The sequence below is a fragment of the Lontra canadensis genome, unplaced genomic scaffold, assembly GCF_010015895.1.
Source record: "Lontra canadensis isolate GAN:19392208 unplaced genomic scaffold, GSC_riverotter_1.0 scaffold63, whole genome shotgun sequence".
Lineage (NCBI taxonomy): Eukaryota > Metazoa > Chordata > Mammalia > Carnivora > Mustelidae > Lontra > Lontra canadensis.
The window spans coordinates 9009897-9028355 of record NW_022631057.1 but is presented as its reverse complement, the minus strand read 5'-3'; the positions used below and the strand labels follow the sequence as shown (position 1 = coordinate 9028355).

Genomic DNA, 18459 nt, shown 5'->3' with positions numbered 1-18459 from the left:
TGCAATACGTGCTCTCCATAATACCCACCACCAGGCTCACCCAACCTCTTTAAGAAAGAAATATATTTCTGTCTGTAATGAATTTGCTTTAAATAAACATGTCCTTTCAGTCAATAAGGGGAGAAAAAAGTTATAAGATGTCCTCTACTCTAGTACTCCCTATTTGGAAAAAACTTTGAATATACCACATTCACTTCCTAGAACTCAAGGGTAATTATTAGTTTGTTGTTCTCATCATTTTTGACTTTGAGCTGCTTGAAGGCTAGCTTATAATAAGTAAACTTTAACAACAATGGTTTCTGGGATATTTTCTAACAGACTGTTGTTAGTCCCTGAAGGGAACAGCTGTCATCTCTGAAATGTAGGTATGTCCATTTCAGCTCTCAGCAGACATAACTAAAACAAGGTATGAAATACCTACACTGTTATAAAAGCTTTAAAGCATTAACCATAGACTTACCACATTCTGCTTCTTCTGGAGCATCTCCAAGTGCTCCACAACACCCTCATCAGCAACATCAAATGGTGTCTGGCCCTGGCACAGAAAAGGGGGTACCATGATCAAAAGAAAACAGAAGTAGTGATGTTGTGACTTTATCAGAGATATAGTCAATACTCACTTTATGCATTGGTTCCAGTGATAGCTACTTCCTTAACTTATCTACTGCACATTATAATAATGCCTTCATCTATCACAGAGGAAACTTAACAAGAAACAGCAAGTCTGCTGGGGAACCTGGGTAGCTCAGTTGGTTAAGCGTCTCTTGATTTTGGTTCAGGTCATGTTCTGTGAGTGGAACCCACTTAGGATTCTGCAGCCCCTCACACACACACACCTTCATCCATGCACACTCTCTTCCTCTAAACCAAACCAAAACAAAGCACATCAAATCCTTTAAATACATGTTTTTACATTTTATAAAACAGGATTGAGGAAATCACCAAATTATCTCTAATGCTTACTGCACCTCGGCATATAATCAAGTGAAATCTCTATTTGTACCTGTTCTCAAGTGGTCTTACTTAATATATATGATAAATTCAATAAGAGGCTTTTAAAAGCCTCAGAAGGGGGTCCAGGGCTCATGTGCACTAAAGATTAAGTCACAGCAGTCATGTCCCTTTAAGTGAGAGAAGGGTATCTCTTTTAGGACACATTGGCGCAGTTCAGGACCCTAACCCATAATCTGGGGATGAAAGCTGGGTTCAGGAGAGATGTGAAGCAGGTAGAACAGCTATGAAGTAAAAAGCCTGTCTGCATTCCTAGAAAATCACTAGATGTAGGGATAGGAGTTCTAAGGCCTCTAAAGTTCCTTTAGTGAGGCTGAGTAACTATTTTCAGCCAGACTCGAGGATCTTTGTCATTATAATGATTTTTTTGATGACTAGATGAGAGTAGAGCTCAGCGATCAAAGTCCTTGAATTAAAAATAAAATAAAATCCTTCATAACGCCACCATAGATAGTAACCTTAGGATTTCCCTGTGCTCATTTTGGTCAAGGGCAAGAATTTTTTTTTCCAATTGATTTTAGGGGCTTCAATATAAATAGAATCAGAACGCTGATCAGTAGAGTTTTATTTTACATAACGAACACTACTGTGTTGGTAAGGGGGCAGCGGGGGAGGGAGAAGGGTGCAGGGAAGCGAGCCAATAACTCCTCGGGATATGTATTTCCCTAGACAGGAAGTCTGGCCATTTAACTGAAACTTTGAGCCTTTTGTTCTGGAGACCCAGCCACCAATTTTACTCCCTTTTAGAGGGTCAGGCATACTAACCAGTTTGTTCCTGATATCCATGTCACAGAGTGCTTCTGCCAGGATGGAGCAAGCCTCCTTCACTCCCCAGTGTGCAGCAGCATGGAGGGGAGTCCAACCATCATAATCCTGAACATTGAGTTCATAGCCAGCCTGGATTAAAAGTCTAAAAAGAAAACCCCAAACAAGACACTTACACTCTCTATATTACAATTTTCTGCAAATAAACTATCACCTAATTGATATTCAGACTTCAGCCCTGAACCACTGGGAAATTGTGATTACTTCTGGCCTCTAAGGCACAGCTCAGGCTTCATGGTTCCTACACTGAGAACCAACCACAGACAGCAGTTATCAACCACCGTGAAAGGTCATAAGGTATTTCCCAGGCATATCCATGTTATACCACACAAGCGTAGTGTTTAGAAAGGTGTATCCCTTTGAGAGTCACCAAAGCCTGATTAAATTTGCCAAATCACAACTCTGTTACAAGGTATGTTTTCCATTTCCCAGTACGGGGAGGAAAGAACATCTAGAATGAGAGCTCAATTCTCCTCTGGGCTCTTTACTTACTAACTTTCTAGTTGATATTTGCAGGATCCCATATATTTACTGCAGACTCTCAAACTCCCAACTCTGCGAAGTATTTGCCTAGACTTCTTGCTAACTATCAAAATCTGTGTGCATGGAGGAAGAAAGTTATGATTCCTGAGACCCCAAAATGCACTGGTCTGACTTGAGGTCACCCATATCATGGGCCTCCAGACACCTCCTAAGAAATGACCAGAATATGAATGTCACTCTCAGGTAGAAACAGTACACCGACATATTGCCACACCCATTAGAAACCCCATATTCAGTGGAAAGCGAAGCACTGGAAGAGTGTGGCAACGACCACACACACAATGCTATCAGCTGCGAGCATCTGGGAAAGCCTGTCAACCCATAAGCATCAAAAGCTACATAAAGCATGTACAGACAAGGAAAAAATGGAACAGGCAGAGTAGCAGAACCCAAATCCCTCTTATCAGTTTAACTACTCCACTCTAACTGGACACTGCACACTCAAGATCTGTACCCTTAATCCAAAGAGCCCAGAGAAATTACCTCTGTCCAAAAAGGACCCAAATCACAAGTCTGTCCTGTATTACATGTCACCAGGGGAGGAGACTGCTGGGATAGTAACGATAAGTCATAGCATTGGAAGAGATCATGTAAGGTCATCTTCTAGGCCAGTACACCTCATCTGTTTCTTAGTGAGAAGCTAGAGTGACAGCAGGAGGGTGGGAGACCAGCTATGGGTTATTATCAGCAAAATATAAGAAAAGACTGTGTGATTAGAGAGGAAAACAGTAAGGAAACACATTGTAGTTGAAAATCTAATTCACCCCCTGCTTCCAAACCCCAGCTCATCTTCTCCCAGTCTGGCAAACTCCTGATTGACGTAAATGGACGATACCTGAGGACCTCCGAGTAGCCTTTGGCAGCAGCCACATGGAGGGCCGTGGCCCCGGAGCGAGGCTGCCTTACGTCCTCAATTTTCCCGCTGTTGAGCCACTGGCGGGCATCCTGTAACATCTGTTGTTCCTCTTCTTTTCTTGACTGCTCTAGATCAACTCCTGCAGAAACCAGACAGCCAGCATTACTCAGGGTCCATTTAAATCTGACGGGGTATTTTCCTTAGATTCTAAACACATCATAAATAAAAACGCAAATAACGGTTTAAGTCATCAAGTTGGGTATTCATTAAATTTATTCTTTATTTAGAAGAACAATGATATTTATACACACATTGGTAGTTTTATCAGGGTTAAAGCATCATTTTAAATACACTGTGATGGCAGATCCATTAAAGTAAATGCTTAAAATGGTTTTCAGTTTTAAGAACATAAAGACCGAAGTGGACTTTGAGTTTTGTGCTATAGTATTCATACAATGCTCTACATTTCAAAGACCTTTTACATGTTTTACCATTTTAGTTTCCTAACAATCCTTTGAGGTAAATGTAACAGATATCACTATCACCATTTAACAGATGAGAAAATAACACAGAAAGGTGCCTCGCTCAAGACCACAAAACACATTAGCACTGTCATTAGAAACCTGGCATCCCAGGTCCCTGTCGTTCTTTTCCACTTACTAGTCCATAAGCCTGGTATCAAAAAATCTTAGATTCAGGTATGATATACTTTAAAAAATAATCTACCTCTAATGTTTATTTCCACATGTAGGGAAATATACTGACTTGAAGCCATATAATCTAGAGCAGCTGAGTAGGTCACATGCAGTTAAAGCTTCTAAGGGAATGTAGCTTTTGTTTCACTTTAAAACATTATAGAGGAACTCCAAAAAGTTCCTCTCTTTAGCCAGAAACTCTCCAATATTTGTGTGCCACTGAAAAGGGGCTGCGGTGGGGCATTCCCCCTTTCATAAAATAATGACATGATCATTGTACAGAAATCAGTTGCATTTCTACACACCAACAGTGAGACAGAAGGAAGAGAAATTAAGGACTTGATCTCATTAACAAATGCACCCAAACCATCAGATACCTAGGAATCAACCTAACCAAAGAGGCAAAGGATCTGTACTCAGAAAACTATAGAATACTCATGAAAGAAACTGAGGAAGACACAAAGAAATGGAAAAATGTTCCAAGCTCGTGGATTGGAAGAACAAATATTGTTAAAATGTCTAAGCCACCTAGAGCAATCTACACACTCGACGCAATCCCTATCAAAATACAATCAACTTTTTTCACAGAGCTGGAACAAATAATCTTAAAATTTGTATGGAACCAGAAAAGACCCCAAATAACCAAAGGAATGTTGAAAAAGAAAACCAAAGCTGGTGGCATCACTCTTCTGGACTTCAAACTCTATTACAAAGTTGTAATCATCAAGACAGTATGGTACAGGCCAAAAACAGACACACAGATCAATGGAACAGAATAAAAAGGCCAGAAATGGACCCTCAACTCTATGGTCACTGATCTTTGACAAAGCAGGAAAGAATATACACTGGAAAAAAAACAGTCTCTTCAACAAATGGTGTTGGGAAAATTGGACAGTCACATGCAGAAGAATGAACCTTGACCATTTCCTTATACCGTACACAAAAATAGACTCAAAATGGATGAAAGACCTAAATGTGAAACAGGAATCCAACAAAATCCTTGAGGAGAAGACAGGCAGCAACCTCCTTGACTTTGGCTGCAGCAACTTCTTCCTAAACACGTCTCCAAAGGGAAGGGAAAAACAAAGGCAAAAATGAACTACTGGGACTTCATCAAGATAAAAAGCTTTTGCACAGCAAAGGAAATAGTCAACAAAACCAAAGACAAGTCAGAATGGGAGAAGATATTTGCAAATGACATATCAGATAAAGGGCTAGTATCAAAAATCTATAAAGAACTTCTCAAACTCAACACCCAAAGAATAAATAATCCAATCAAGAAATGGGCAGAAGACAGGAACAGACATTTCTGCAAAGAAAACATCCAAATAGCCAACAAACACACGAAAAAAGTGCTCAATACCACTCCGCATTAGGGAAATACAAACCAGAACCACAATGAGATACCACCTCACACCAGTCAGAATGGCTAAAATTAACAAGTCTGGAAACTACAGATGTTGGCGAGGATACAGAAAAAGGGGAACACTTCTACACTGTTGGTGGGAATGCAAGCTGGTGCAGCCACTCTGGAAAACAGCATGGAGATTCCTCAAAAAAGTTGAAAATAGAGCTACCCTATGCCCCAGTATTTGCACTACTGGGTATTTACCCCAAAGGTACAAATGTAGTGATCTGAAGGGGCACGTGCACCCAAATGTTTATAGCATCCATGTCCACAATGGCCAAACTATGGAAAGAACCCAGATGTCCACTGGCAGATGAGTGGATAAAGAAGATTTGATATCTATATACAATGGAATATTATGTAGCCATCAAAAATTGAAATTGTGTCATTTGCAATGATGTGGCTCGAACTAGAGGGTATTATGCTAAGTGAAATAAGTCAATCAGAGAAAGACAATTATCATATGATCTCACTAAAATGTGGAATTTAAGAAACAAAGCAGAGGATCATAGTGGAAGAGAAGAAAAAATGAAAGATGAAATCAGAGAGGGAGACAAATCATAAGAAACTCTTAGGAAACAAACAGGGTTGCTGGAGGGGAGAGAGTCGGGGGGATGGGGTAACTGGGCAATGAACATTGGGAAGGGTATGTTTTGTAATGAGCACTATGTATTATATAAGACTGATGAGTCACAGACCTGTGCCCCTGAAACAAATGATACATTATATGTTAATAAAAAAATACCAAAAAATTAGCAAAAAAATGGCATGTCCCAAATACAAACATACCCATCCAAAGAGTTCTATACTCGTGAGCAGGCTTTATCTGAGCTTGGTCTACTCCCAACTAACTTCCTAAATGAAAACCTGTGAACTACCCTAAGGATTATCTGCCTGATTTGGAGAGACAGATGGGGTGAAAGGGTAAGCAATTTATTTCTTTTTTCCCCCAGCATCACTGAGATACAATAGACATAAAACACTGTGTAAGCTAAATTTGTTCATGTTGTTTTGATACTTATATATTGCAGAATGATCACCACAATAAAGTTAATTAATAACAATATCATCTCACATAATTATTTCTTTTTTGTGCTGGGAACATTTAAAATCACGTGGCAACTTCCAAGTTCATAATATAATACTGTTAATTAAAGTTACCATGCTGTACATTGGATCCACGGAACTTATTTTATAACCAGAAGTCTGTACCCTTTGCAGGGTACTCCCATTTATCCCCATCCCTGGCCCCTGGAAACCACCATTCTACTCTCTTTGTTTCTTCTTCTGTCTTATTTCATTTAGCATAATGCCCTCAAGGTCCACCCACGTTGTTGTACGTAGCAATATTTCCTTCTTTCTTTTTTCTCATGGCTGAATAATATTCATACACACACACACACACACACACGTATATATATAATATTCATATATATGTATGTATGTGTATCTATCTATCTATCTATCTATCTTTATCCATTCATCCATAGACTGACACTTACGTTGCTTCCGTATCTTGGCTATTGTGAATAATGATGCATTGAAAAGAGGAATACAGATATCTCTTTGAGATCTTTTTTTTTTTAAGATTTATTTATTTTAGTGGGGAGGGGCAGAGGGAGGGGGAATCAAGTAGACTCCCTGCTGAGCAAGGAAACTGACATGGGGCTCAATGCCAGGACCCTGAGATCATGACCTGAGTTGAAATCAAGAGACAGCCGCATAAACAACTGAGCGACCCAGGCACCCCTCTCTTTGAGATTTTAGTTTCATTGCCTTTGGATATATACCTTGAAGTGGGACTGCTGGGTCATATAGTAGTAGTATTTTTAATTTTTTGAGGAAATTCCATGCAGTTTTCCATAGTTGCTATACCAATTTACATTCACACCAACTGTGTACAAGAGTTCCCTTTTCTCCACAGCCTTGCCAACACTTACTATTTCTTGTCTTTTTGATGACAGCCATTTGAACAGGTATGAGGTGATCTCTCCCAGTGGTTTTGATTTCCATTTCCCTGATGATTAGTGATGCTGAGCATCTTTGCATGAACCTGTAGGCTATTTGTACATCTTCTTTGAAAAAACGCCCATTTTTTTTTTTTTACTATTGAGTTGTATGAATTCCTTCTGTATTTATCAAACATATGATCTGCAGATATTTTTTTCCCATTCTGTAGGAGGTCTTAATTTTGTTGATTGTTTCCTTTGTAGTGCAGAAACGTCCAGTTTGATGTGGTCCTGCTTATTTATTTTTGCTTTTGTTGCTTGTGCTTTTGGTTTCATATCCCGAAAATTATTGTCAAGACCAATGTAAAAAGGAGGTTTTCCCCCATGTTTTCTTCTGGGAGTTTTATAGCTTCAGGTCATATGCATTAGTCTTAACTCTACTTTGAGCTAATTTCTGTGAGTGTTTTAAGATAGGGGTCTCATTTCATTTTTCTGCGTGTGATTATATTCAGTTTTCCCAACACCATTTATTGAAGAGACTAGCCCTTCCCTATTGAGTCTTCTTGGATCTCTTGTTCAAATAGTAGTTAACCATGTATATGAGGGTTTAATTTGGGGCTCTCCGTTCTGTTCCATTGGTTTATGTAACTATTTTTATGCCAGTACCACACTGTTTTGATTACTATAGCCTGGTAGTATAATTTTATCATCAGGAAGTATGATGCCTCCATCTTTGTTCTTTTTCAGGATTGCTTTGGCAATTAGGGGTCTTTTGTGATTCCATACAAATTTTAGGATTTTTTTTCATTTTCTGTGAAAAATGCCTCTGAAATTTTGATAGGGATGGCACTGAACCTATAGATGGCTCTGGACATTTAAACAATATTAATTCTTTCAATCCATGAACATGGGTGGATTTCCATTTATGTGTGTCTTCTTCAATTTCCTTCTTTTCAGATCTTTTGCCTCTTTGGTTAAATTTATTCCCAACCAATTTATTGCTTTTGATGCTAATAGCTTTTTGGTAGTCTTCAGGATTTTCTATATATGAGATCATAATCATCTGCAAACAAAATTTTAGTTCTTCCTTTTTGATTTACATGCCTTTAATTTCTTTATCTTGCTTGACTACTCTGGCTAGGACTTCTAGTAATATGTTGAAAAGAAGTGATGAGAGTGGGTACCCTTGTTTTATTCCTGACCATAGAGGAAAAGCTTTCACCATTGAGTATGATGTTAACTGTGGCCTTGTCATATATGGACTTTATTATGTTGAGATAATTTCTTCTATATCCAATTTGTTCAGAATCTTTACCATGAAAGGTTGTTGCATTTTTTCAAATGCTTTTTCTGCATCTGTTGAGATGATAATTTTTACCCTTCATTCTATTAATGCTGTGTATCATATTTATCAATTTATGTAGCTGAACCACCCTTGCATCTTAGAGATAAACTCCACTTGATCATAGTGTCTGATCTTTCTGTTGTGCTGCTGAATTTGGTTTGCTCATATTTTGTTGTGAATTTTTGTACCTATATTCAGCAAGGATATTGGCCTATAGTTTCCTTTTCTTATACTGTCCTTATCTGGCTTTGGTATCAGGGTAATGCTGGCCTCATAAAATGAGTTTGAGAGTGTTCTCTCCTCTTTGTTTGAAAGAATTTGAGAAGGAATGGTATTAATTCTTTAAATGTTTGGTAGAATTCACCGAAGAAACCATCTGGTCCTGGGCTTTTCTTATTGTTTGATTACTGACTCAATCTCCTTATTTGTTATCAGTCTGTTCAGATTTTCTATTTCTTCCTGATTCAGTCTTGGTAGGTGGTAAATTTCTGGGAATTTATCTATTTTGTCTAGGTTATCCAATTTGTGGGCATATAGTTGTTCACAGTAGTCTCTTACCATGCTTTGTATTTCTGTGATATCAGTTGTAATGCCTCTCCTTTCATTTGGTTTTATTTTAGTCTTCTCTTTTCTTCTTAGTCTAACTGAAGGTTTGTCAATTTTATTTATTTTTTCAAAAAAACAGCTCAGTTTCATTGATCTTTTTTCTTTTTTTGTCCTGGTCTCTGTTTCATTTATTTCTGCTCTGATCTTTGTTATTTCCTTCCTTCTGTTAATTTTGGGCTTAGTTTGTTCCTTTTTCTATTCCTCTGGAATGTAAAGATGAGTTGTTTATTTGAGATACTTCTTTTTTCTTAATGGAAGCATGTCACTATAAACTTTCTTCTAAGAACTACTTTTGCTGCATTCCATAAGTTTTAGCATGCTGTGTTTCCATTTTTGTGTGTTTCAAGATATTTTTAAATTCTTCTTTTGATTTATTCTTTGACCCACAGGGTGTTTAGTAGCAGGTTGTTTAATATCCACATATTTGTGAATTTCCCAGTTTTCCTCTTGTTATTGATGGAATATTCTGTATATATCTATTAGGTCCATAGGGTCTAGAGTATAGCTCAAGTCCAATGTTTCCTTGTTGGTTTTCTGTTCAGATGACCTATCCATTTTGCAGGTGGTGTACTGAAGTCCCCTTCTATTACTGTATTATCATCTATTTTTCCCTTCAGATCTGTCAGTATTTGTTTAATATATTTAGGTGTTCAAAAGTTGGGTACATATTATTTATGACTTATATCTTGATGAATTGAAAGAGGTATCTGATTTAGAATATACCAGAGTTCCACACAGAGAATAGTGCTACAAAGTTAAGCATACATTTGAACACCTCTTCCAACATAGCATATTCCTTAACTGAAGAGTCAGAAATCAAAATAGAAAAGTTGGTTTCTTGGAACACCTGAGTGGCTCAGTCAGTTGTCTGGCTGGTGATTTAGGCTCAGGTCCTGATCTCATGGGTGGTGAGAGCAAGTCCCACTGGGGCTCTGCACTTAGTGGGGAATCTACTTGAGATTCTCTCCCTCTGCCCTCCCCCTTCTCTCCCTCAAATAAATAATTTTTTTTAACACAAGAAAAGTTCGTTTTCTAAATCAAAGCTATCTTAAAAAACTGTTTGTTTAAAAAAAAAAAGTCTTTGTAAATTGTGATGTCGGATCTTAGCATAAGGCCGAGTGGGACTAAATGGTAAACTAAGTATAAAGTTCTTTAATTCAAAGGGCACAAAAATTATACACAGGAAGGCAGTAAAAACAAGTATTTACTACACTAGAACATCATTATTTTAAGGCACCGGCACACTTTCCATAAAAAGCCAGATATTAAATATTCTCCGCTTTGTGGGCCGTTCTGTCTGTTCAACTCTGCTGTGGTAGTGCAAACGCAGCTTTTGCTAATATGTGAACAAATGCATGTAGCCAGCCTTGCCCTGCCTATTCTAAAGGTTCGTATCAGGAAAGGCCACTGGAGCTTAATTTTCTGGAATAAAGTGCAGACTGTGGGTAAACTAGCTTAACAGAAAGACTAAATAAACATCACCACAAAACATGTCCACAAAGTTTTTTGATGGTTCTAGCTAACTTCCAAAAACCCGTCCTCCTTGCCATCTGACCATTTGCAATTAAAAGAACCCAGAGACTTCAGGAAAATCCTGACTTACTCTCTGATATGGATTCTTCTGAAAATTAAAATAAGTATTTATAGATTTATTCTTCTAAATAACAAACTACAGAATAATTGTCATGGTCAGTATGGTTAAGGATCATTTCAGAGGTTATAATACTTTTATCAGCACCACTTTTAGTTCTCATCAAGAGAAAAGATACAAAGTCAAAAGAATTTGACCAATACTCCAATTTACACTATATATCATCCTTTCTTTAGACTTCACAATGTGTAGCAAAATCCAGTATCATGTCCACACAGTGATAAACTTCATGCTCCTCATCAGTCTGATTTATATTATCAAAGAATACTCAGGTCACTCCCAACTATTCAATGCGTATACACCGTTGGGTATGGCAAAAACAAGGAATCACCAGTCATCTTTTGACATCTGGCCTATTCTTGCATGAGTTATTAAGAGGACACATGATTTTGGTGATTGATAGTCAAGATACCCCATGCTGTGGAGACAGATCTAATCCTCTCATAATATGATAATGAAAAACTCTACACAGCAAATGGATTATTTTCTAAGTAGCAATGTTTGAGAGTCTCTCCTGGCCCCCTGGAATCACTTAGGTTACCTTGCTTCTTCACTTGCTCCAGAAGAAGATCCTTCATGGCAGGCTCTTCGGCAAGGTCCGAGGGGACTTCACCTTCACTATTCACAATACCCACGCTGGCTCCATGGTTAATGAAATACCTGCGTAGACAAGATCCAGGATCTACATTATCTCGGTCAGTCTAATATTGATTTATACTTGTGCATATCGTCTTCTATGCAGAGCAAGGCCACTGTTTTGGGGTCTTAAATATGGTCCCAGATAACATGTTCCATTGTTATTTTCTAACTCCATTAGCCTTCAATAGTTAGGACTAGAAGCTTCTCTATTTCATGATGAGCAATACCAACAAGCAAGATTTCTTTCACACTCATATTCCTAATTTCCGCCCTCTCACTCCTGTTGGATAGCAAGAGATTTTCTAAATACCTTAAGGAAGACATGCAGCCATAAAAACTCACCCACCATCTCTGAGGTCCAAAGACAGATTCCCAAAAGGATTTATACACTTGAATATTGGCAGTAAGAGCCCTTAGAAGATATATAAGGAAGTAATTCTCACAAAAACTTTCTCAATGCCACATTAGAGTATATTAAGTAGTGCTGGGTATGAAAACAGAAAAGTAATGAAATAAAATGTGCATGAATCTGCCTAAATTATGCCTCTACAAAACTTTCCCTTCAACCAGCCATCTACATGAAACCTTCTACACTCTAAGAGGAAACTAAATTACTTAAGAAATAAATAGTTAGGGGTGCCTGGGTGGCTCAGTGGGTTAAAGCCTCTGCCTTCAGCTCAGGTCATGATCCCGGGGTCCTGGGATTGAGCCCCGCATCGGGCTCTCTGCTCTGCGGAGAGCCTGCTTCCTCCATTCTCTGCCTGCCTCCCTACCTACTTGTGATCTCTCTCTCTCTCTGTCAAATAAATAAATAAAATCTTAAAAAAATAAAGAAAGAAGTAGTTAAATTCTAAACAATTAGATTCTATATTGAAATACAATAGTCAATCCTGAAGAAGAAAGGTCTGATCATTTTAATATCCTAAATGGATCCTTTTTGATTTTCAAAGTGCTTTCACATAAAATTACATAATGTGTCAGGCAATTTTAAGAAGTAGACAATATGGGGAGTACCATCAGCACAAGAAATTGAGGCTCATACATGTTATTTTCCTGAAATTATGGAAGTGGCAAATGACAAAGGTAGTGGCCCCAGCCTCCCATCTTCAGGTCTAGTTCATCTGTTCACTAGATCAAGTTGCTTTTGGGCCAGTGAGAATCCCAGTAATGCTGGGAACTCTACCAAATACTCAGAGTATTTAAAGGGGGGAAAGAAATACTATTTAAATCAGTTTCAACAAAGCAGTGAGCATTTATTGGTCCCCTACTATGTTTAAGGCACTACATTTCAGATATCATAGATTTTCAAAAGATAATCAAGATTGTCACTATATTCAAAGACCTGGCAAAATAGAATCAACAAAGACTATATTGAAATCGTGTTTTTGCTTTCTCAGTGCCCAGTACCTGGTGTAACGGAGCCTCAATAAATGTGAATTTCTGGATTAACTGCGCATATATAAAGTGCAAAAGCACTCACAATTCATCTAATTTTCAGCTTTCCCTGTCCTTCCCTCACAGTCTCAGAGGATGAGACTTTTTTCAATTCAAAGGTTAATTCCCTGTATCTGCTTTCTTAATTCTATCAAGTACCAGTCCTCTGTTCATCAATTACTCCTTCACTTCCACATATTCAATAGCTTCTCTCTTCTGGTTCCTCAACTTCAGGCCAAAGAAACATTTAATTACACCTCCCCGACCCTGAAAAATCAAAATGGAAATAATCTACAGAGTAAGCACTCAGTAAATGCTTTTTGGGATGGGGCGCCTGGGTGGCTCAGTTGTTAAGTGTCTGCCTTTGGCTGAGGTCATGATCCTAGGGTCTTGGGATCAAGCCCTGCATCAGGCTCCCTGCTCAGCGAAAGCCTGCTTCTCCCTCTCCCGCTCTCCCTGCTTGTGTTCCCTCTCTCGCTGTGTCTCTCTCTGTCAAATAAATAAAATCTTTAAAAAAAAAATGCTTTTTGGATTGAGCTATACTCTACACTCTAATCAAACTGATCTACTTGATGTTCCCCCAAACATCCCACTCTCACTCAGCTCTCTTCGACAGCTCAGTTTCCTCCAACTGGATGAAACACCTTCCCTTATCCTTTTCCTTCTAGAAATTTCGTATTTCAATGTCCATTTGAAATGTTTTTGCCTTCATGCAGCCTCTGCTTGTTCTCACCAACTGAATTTTCTGTCTGCTTCCTTTAACTCCACCCTCCCCCCACAGTCCTCCCCATCACCAATTCTGGACCTCTGCCAAGACACTATTGATGCAACTGTCCAATTAGGCTGAAAGCTAGTTGAGGGCAAGAACTGTATTTTCCTTACTATTATCATTGCTATGACATTCTGATAGCATCTCTACTATCTCGGCACTACATAAACATTACCTGAAATAAATGAAACATCTTAACCACTCTGCTCTGACAATTACTCCATTCCTTACTAGATCAGGCACGGCATAACGGCCCCTGTTTTTCCCCTTTTCTGACATGCTCTTACGCTCATGATCAAGAAGACTCATTTCTAGAAAGCAATCTGGCTCACCATGAATCCGAGATTATGGTTAATCAAAGCTACCTTTCTAGACCATTTTTAGGAAAAAAAGAAGTAAAAACCTGTTTAGTTTCCCACTTTTACCTGAGAAAGAATAAATGCCAATCTATAAAATAATATTTACTTTACCCCTGAGAATCTTTATAGTTATCCAGAGGCTCAGAAATAACCATTAGCTCAATAAATACACCCTTAGAAAATAAAGCCCTTCTAGTGTCTTCCTAACTCATGACTGATATAAGATATTTTTACTACTATCTAAAAGAGGAAGAAAGAAAATTTAATGTATTTAAAAACTCAGAATAAATTAGCATCCCAATAAACTATAAAGTCAAACTAAATGCTGTACCCTTGGCTCTATCTGTTGCTTCTAAGTTAAACACTTACTGGTAATAAAAATATAAAACATCCAGCTAACTAACAATAAGCCTGAACTCAAATTAAAATGAGAAAAATAACAGCCTCTAAACCTCTTTTTAAAAATATACCATACTGAGTTCAAATAAGAGACAAAAAGGTCATGGAACATGAAATAGAATGCATTTCTTTCTTTTTTTTTTTTTAAGATTTTACTTATTTATTTGAGAGAGAGTGAGAGTGAGAGAGAGCATGAGCAGGGTCGAGGGAGCCAGAGGGAGAGGGATTAAACAGACTCCCTGCTGAGCAGTAAGCCTGACACAGGGCTCAATCCCAGGACCCCAGGATCATGATCTGAGGCAAAGGCAAAGGCTTAACCAACTGAGCCACCCAGGTGCCCCTTAGATTCTTCCTAGAAAGCTAGTTTGCTTTTTGTTTGTTTCCACTCCCTTGAAATTTAGAATTCCTATGATTCAGAGCATAAGGGTGTAAAACTTAAGATCTTTAAGATTTAAAAAAAAAAAAAGGGAAGAAAGAAAAAATGACCAAGGGCTAATCTTATCTAAAACACCGTTCATAGGACCTAAGGTAAAGCAACCAAAATGAATTACATAAACAGTGGTGTTCTTTTCCATTGTACAGAAAACAATCATAAATAAATAAATAATGACAAGGTCAAAACCTGTCTAATGATGATATGCATAACGAAAGATAAATTAAAGAAGGCCATCCCTAACCATCACCCCATCTATACAATACAGTCTAGTCTAGATCATCACTCTCCTGATCAGACTTTGATATGTCTAATGAGTAATAATGTATATGAAGAAATAGTAACTCTAACCGATTCCTTTCACTCAAGGTAATATTTATTTGGGCAGGAGACTGTTAAATTTTGAACTTATTTCTAAAGGAATCGTGTTCATCCAAAGAGATGAATTAAAGAAATCACTGTAAAAAAGCATTTACAATCATTCTCTGTACTCAGCTTCACAAAAAGAAGTGAAAGAAAGAGACAAGTGATCCTAATTCCAAGCATGAGCTCTGCTTGTTACCTTCCAAGAGAAAAAAAGTGGAATTCTTGAATGTAATGAGATTCGGTAACTTAAAAATCACCAACAAGCTACCTGAACAAATAATAAAATATAAAAAATGAGGTGCTAGAATGTTCTATAACTGTTTCTTAAATAAATTTTTTAAAGTAAAAAACAAAATCTATGAGGAAGCCACCATAACTCTTAGACATCAGAATGCCGGCATTAGTGGTAAGGCGGAGTAAGAATCAGAGCCTTTCCTGAGACTCTGAAAAGAGGGCAGCCTAAGGGATGAAGAGATGACTGATTTTTTACTAAATTAGAACAGGGAGAAGAACTGAGACTAAAGAAAACGGCATTGTTCGTTTCTGTTGGCTTTGGGACCAGTTCCGTTGTCCACTTTTTAGAACAAGCAGCCCAAACACCAGACCACTGCCTAGTGTTTCTCTGGCTCTGACTCTCCCATTGTTTAACTTCTCCCACCGAGCGTCCCCAGCTCAAAAGCAAAACTGAGACACAGGCTCTCCCCCAGGAAACCTGGGCAAATGAGATTGTGTGGGAAGCCATTTCCAGGCCTCCACAGAGCTGCCAACAGAATCCTCCCTGCTGTTTGCTGGGTAAGAGAAATATAATAGAGCTCTAATTATATGGAAAAGTGCCTTAAAACAAGCATCTGATTTGCAAAGGATCACAGAATATCATGATTTTATTTAGTGAATTTACCTTATCAACCTAAATCTACTCTTATCTAGAATATACTCAACTGTCTCATTTTAAAGATGTTTTAACTGCTAAGCCTCTTTCCGATTTATTTATATTTATTTTTTTAAAGATTTTATTTATTTATTTGACAGACAGAGATCACAAGTAGGCAGAGAGGCAGGCAGAGAGAGAGAGGAGGAAGCAGGCTTCCTGGGGAGCAGAGAGCCTGATGCAGGGCTCGATCCCAGGACCCTGGGATCATGACCTGAGCCAAAGGCAGAGACTTTAACCCACTGAGCCACCTAGGTGCCCCAGCCTCTTTCCTATTTAAAAAAAAAACAAAAACCTTCAGAGGTGCCTGAGTGGCTCAGCTGGTTCAGTGTCTGACTATTAGTTTTTGCTCAGGGCATGATCTCAGGGTCACGAGATCAAGCCTCCCCCCTACCCCAAAAGGTACTGCAACTCAGCAGGGAGTCTGCTTGAGATTCTCTCCCTCTGTCCCTCCCCCAACTCACAGGCACACTCACTCTTGCTCTCTCTATCTCAAGAATGAATAAATAAATCTTAAAAAAAAAAAAAAAAAAAAAAAAAAAAAAACCTTCAAGGGTGCTTGGCTAGCTCAGTTGGTGGAGCCTATGACTCTTGATCTTTGGGTTGTGAGTTTAAACCCCATCTGAACATAGAGATTATGTAAAAAGAAATAAACAGAGGTGTCTGAGTGGGTCACTTGGTTAAGTGGCCAGCACCTGATTTCGGCTCAGGTCCTGATCTCAGCGTAGTGAGACTGAGCCCCACGTTGGGCTCCATGCTCAGCATGGAACCTGCTTGAGATTCTCTCTCTCCCTTTGCCTCTGCCTCTGTCCCTCCTCCTACTTGCATGTGTATTCTCTCTCTCAAAGTAAGTGAAATCTTTAAAAAATAAATTAATTAAATTTTTAAAATAAATATGTAATATAAAAATAACAATAACCTTCATTCCTTCATTCAACATTTATTTAGTACCCCTTGTATACCAGACATGATGTGGCCAGGATTCTTCTGCCCAAAACAGGGACAACTGGTTGTCATGGAGGTCAGGAGCTACCTATGTGTCTTAATAAACATACCCATTCCACTAATGTGGAGAACACATGCCAAACCCTACCCTTCCTTTGTTCCATGTTTAGGCTCATTCTTCTGCTATTAACTGTATGGGTATTGTGATCAGTATGCAGGAATTCTCCACCTTCATTTGTACTGAGCACTGATTTTTTTTTTCTTAAACAATAAAACAAGTTTACAAAGAAGTCCAGAAAAAATCTCTAGGCCTGCCCACATATTTGTGACCCAGAGAGTTCAACAGAAGCCACCTCCTAATAGCTCAGCAAATATGAATTACCAGAGAATAGAAACAAACAAAAAATTTCAACCACAAAACTGTGGATTTGGGGCACTTGGTTGGTCAGTTGGTTAAGCAGATGACTCCTGGTTTTGGTTCCGGTCATGATCTCATGGGTCATGAGATGGAGCCCCATGTTGGGCTCTGCGCTCAGCGGGGAGTCAACCTGAAGATTCTCTCCCTCTGTCCCTCCCCTGATTTGCACTTTCTTTCTCTCTCTCTAAAATAAATAAATAAATCTTAAAAAAAAAAAAAGACACCAAATTGTGGATTTAACAGGTATATAGAAACACAGTATCAATTATTTCTTAAAAATTATTCAACCTCCCACTTTTATAATTTGTAATATAAAGTATAACTATGAATTCAAGTTTTTAAGAGCAGAAGAGAAATGAAGGCTATTCCTACAAATAATCCAAACCCAAACAGAGACTCACTCTGCTATGTTGAGATAGCCACAGGAAGCTGCTGCATGAAGAGGTGTCCAGCCCTCGTTGTCCTGCTGGTTTACATTGGCCCTGTTCTCCACCAGAAACTTCACCATGTCCAAATTTTCATCAATACAGGCCTGAAAAGAAAAGTCCATTCATTGACTCAACAAGTACTTACTGAGTTCTACTATGTGCCAGACACCACTCTGGGTATTGACAATATGGCAGCTGTAATAGCATATTAATTTCTATTTCTTGCATGCTGACAGAAGTGTCCAGAGGATGACTTCTAAGCTTTGTGATTTTATACAAACCCCTGAATTGTCTGGGTGCCTCAATATCTCAGCTGTAGGGATGCCTGGGTGGCTCGGCTGGTTGAGTGCCCAACTCTTGGTTTTGGCTCAGGTCATAGTCTTGGGGTCATGGGATCAAACCCCGCATCAGGCTCCGTGCTCAGTGGGGAGTCTGCTGGAATTCTCTCTCTC

General features: G+C 38.6%; 1 protein-coding gene across 7 annotated transcripts in view; it reads right to left on the bottom strand.

Annotated features, from left to right (window-relative positions):
• PPP1R12B (protein phosphatase 1 regulatory subunit 12B) overlaps positions 1-18459 on the bottom strand; it is a 211291-nt gene that overhangs the window by 139471 nt on the left and 53361 nt on the right. For all 7 annotated transcript variants that reach the window (XM_032878271.1, XM_032878273.1, XM_032878272.1 and 4 more), the window contains exons 2-6: positions 17981-18111; positions 11431-11549; positions 3215-3374; positions 1777-1921; positions 461-535 (exon numbers count right to left, since the gene is read on the bottom strand). In XM_032878271.1, coding sequence (XP_032734162.1) covers positions 461-535; positions 1777-1921; positions 3215-3374; positions 11431-11549; positions 17981-18111 — 630 coding nt within the window. The remainder of the gene's footprint in view (positions 1-460; positions 536-1776; positions 1922-3214; positions 3375-11430; positions 11550-17980; positions 18112-18459) is intronic.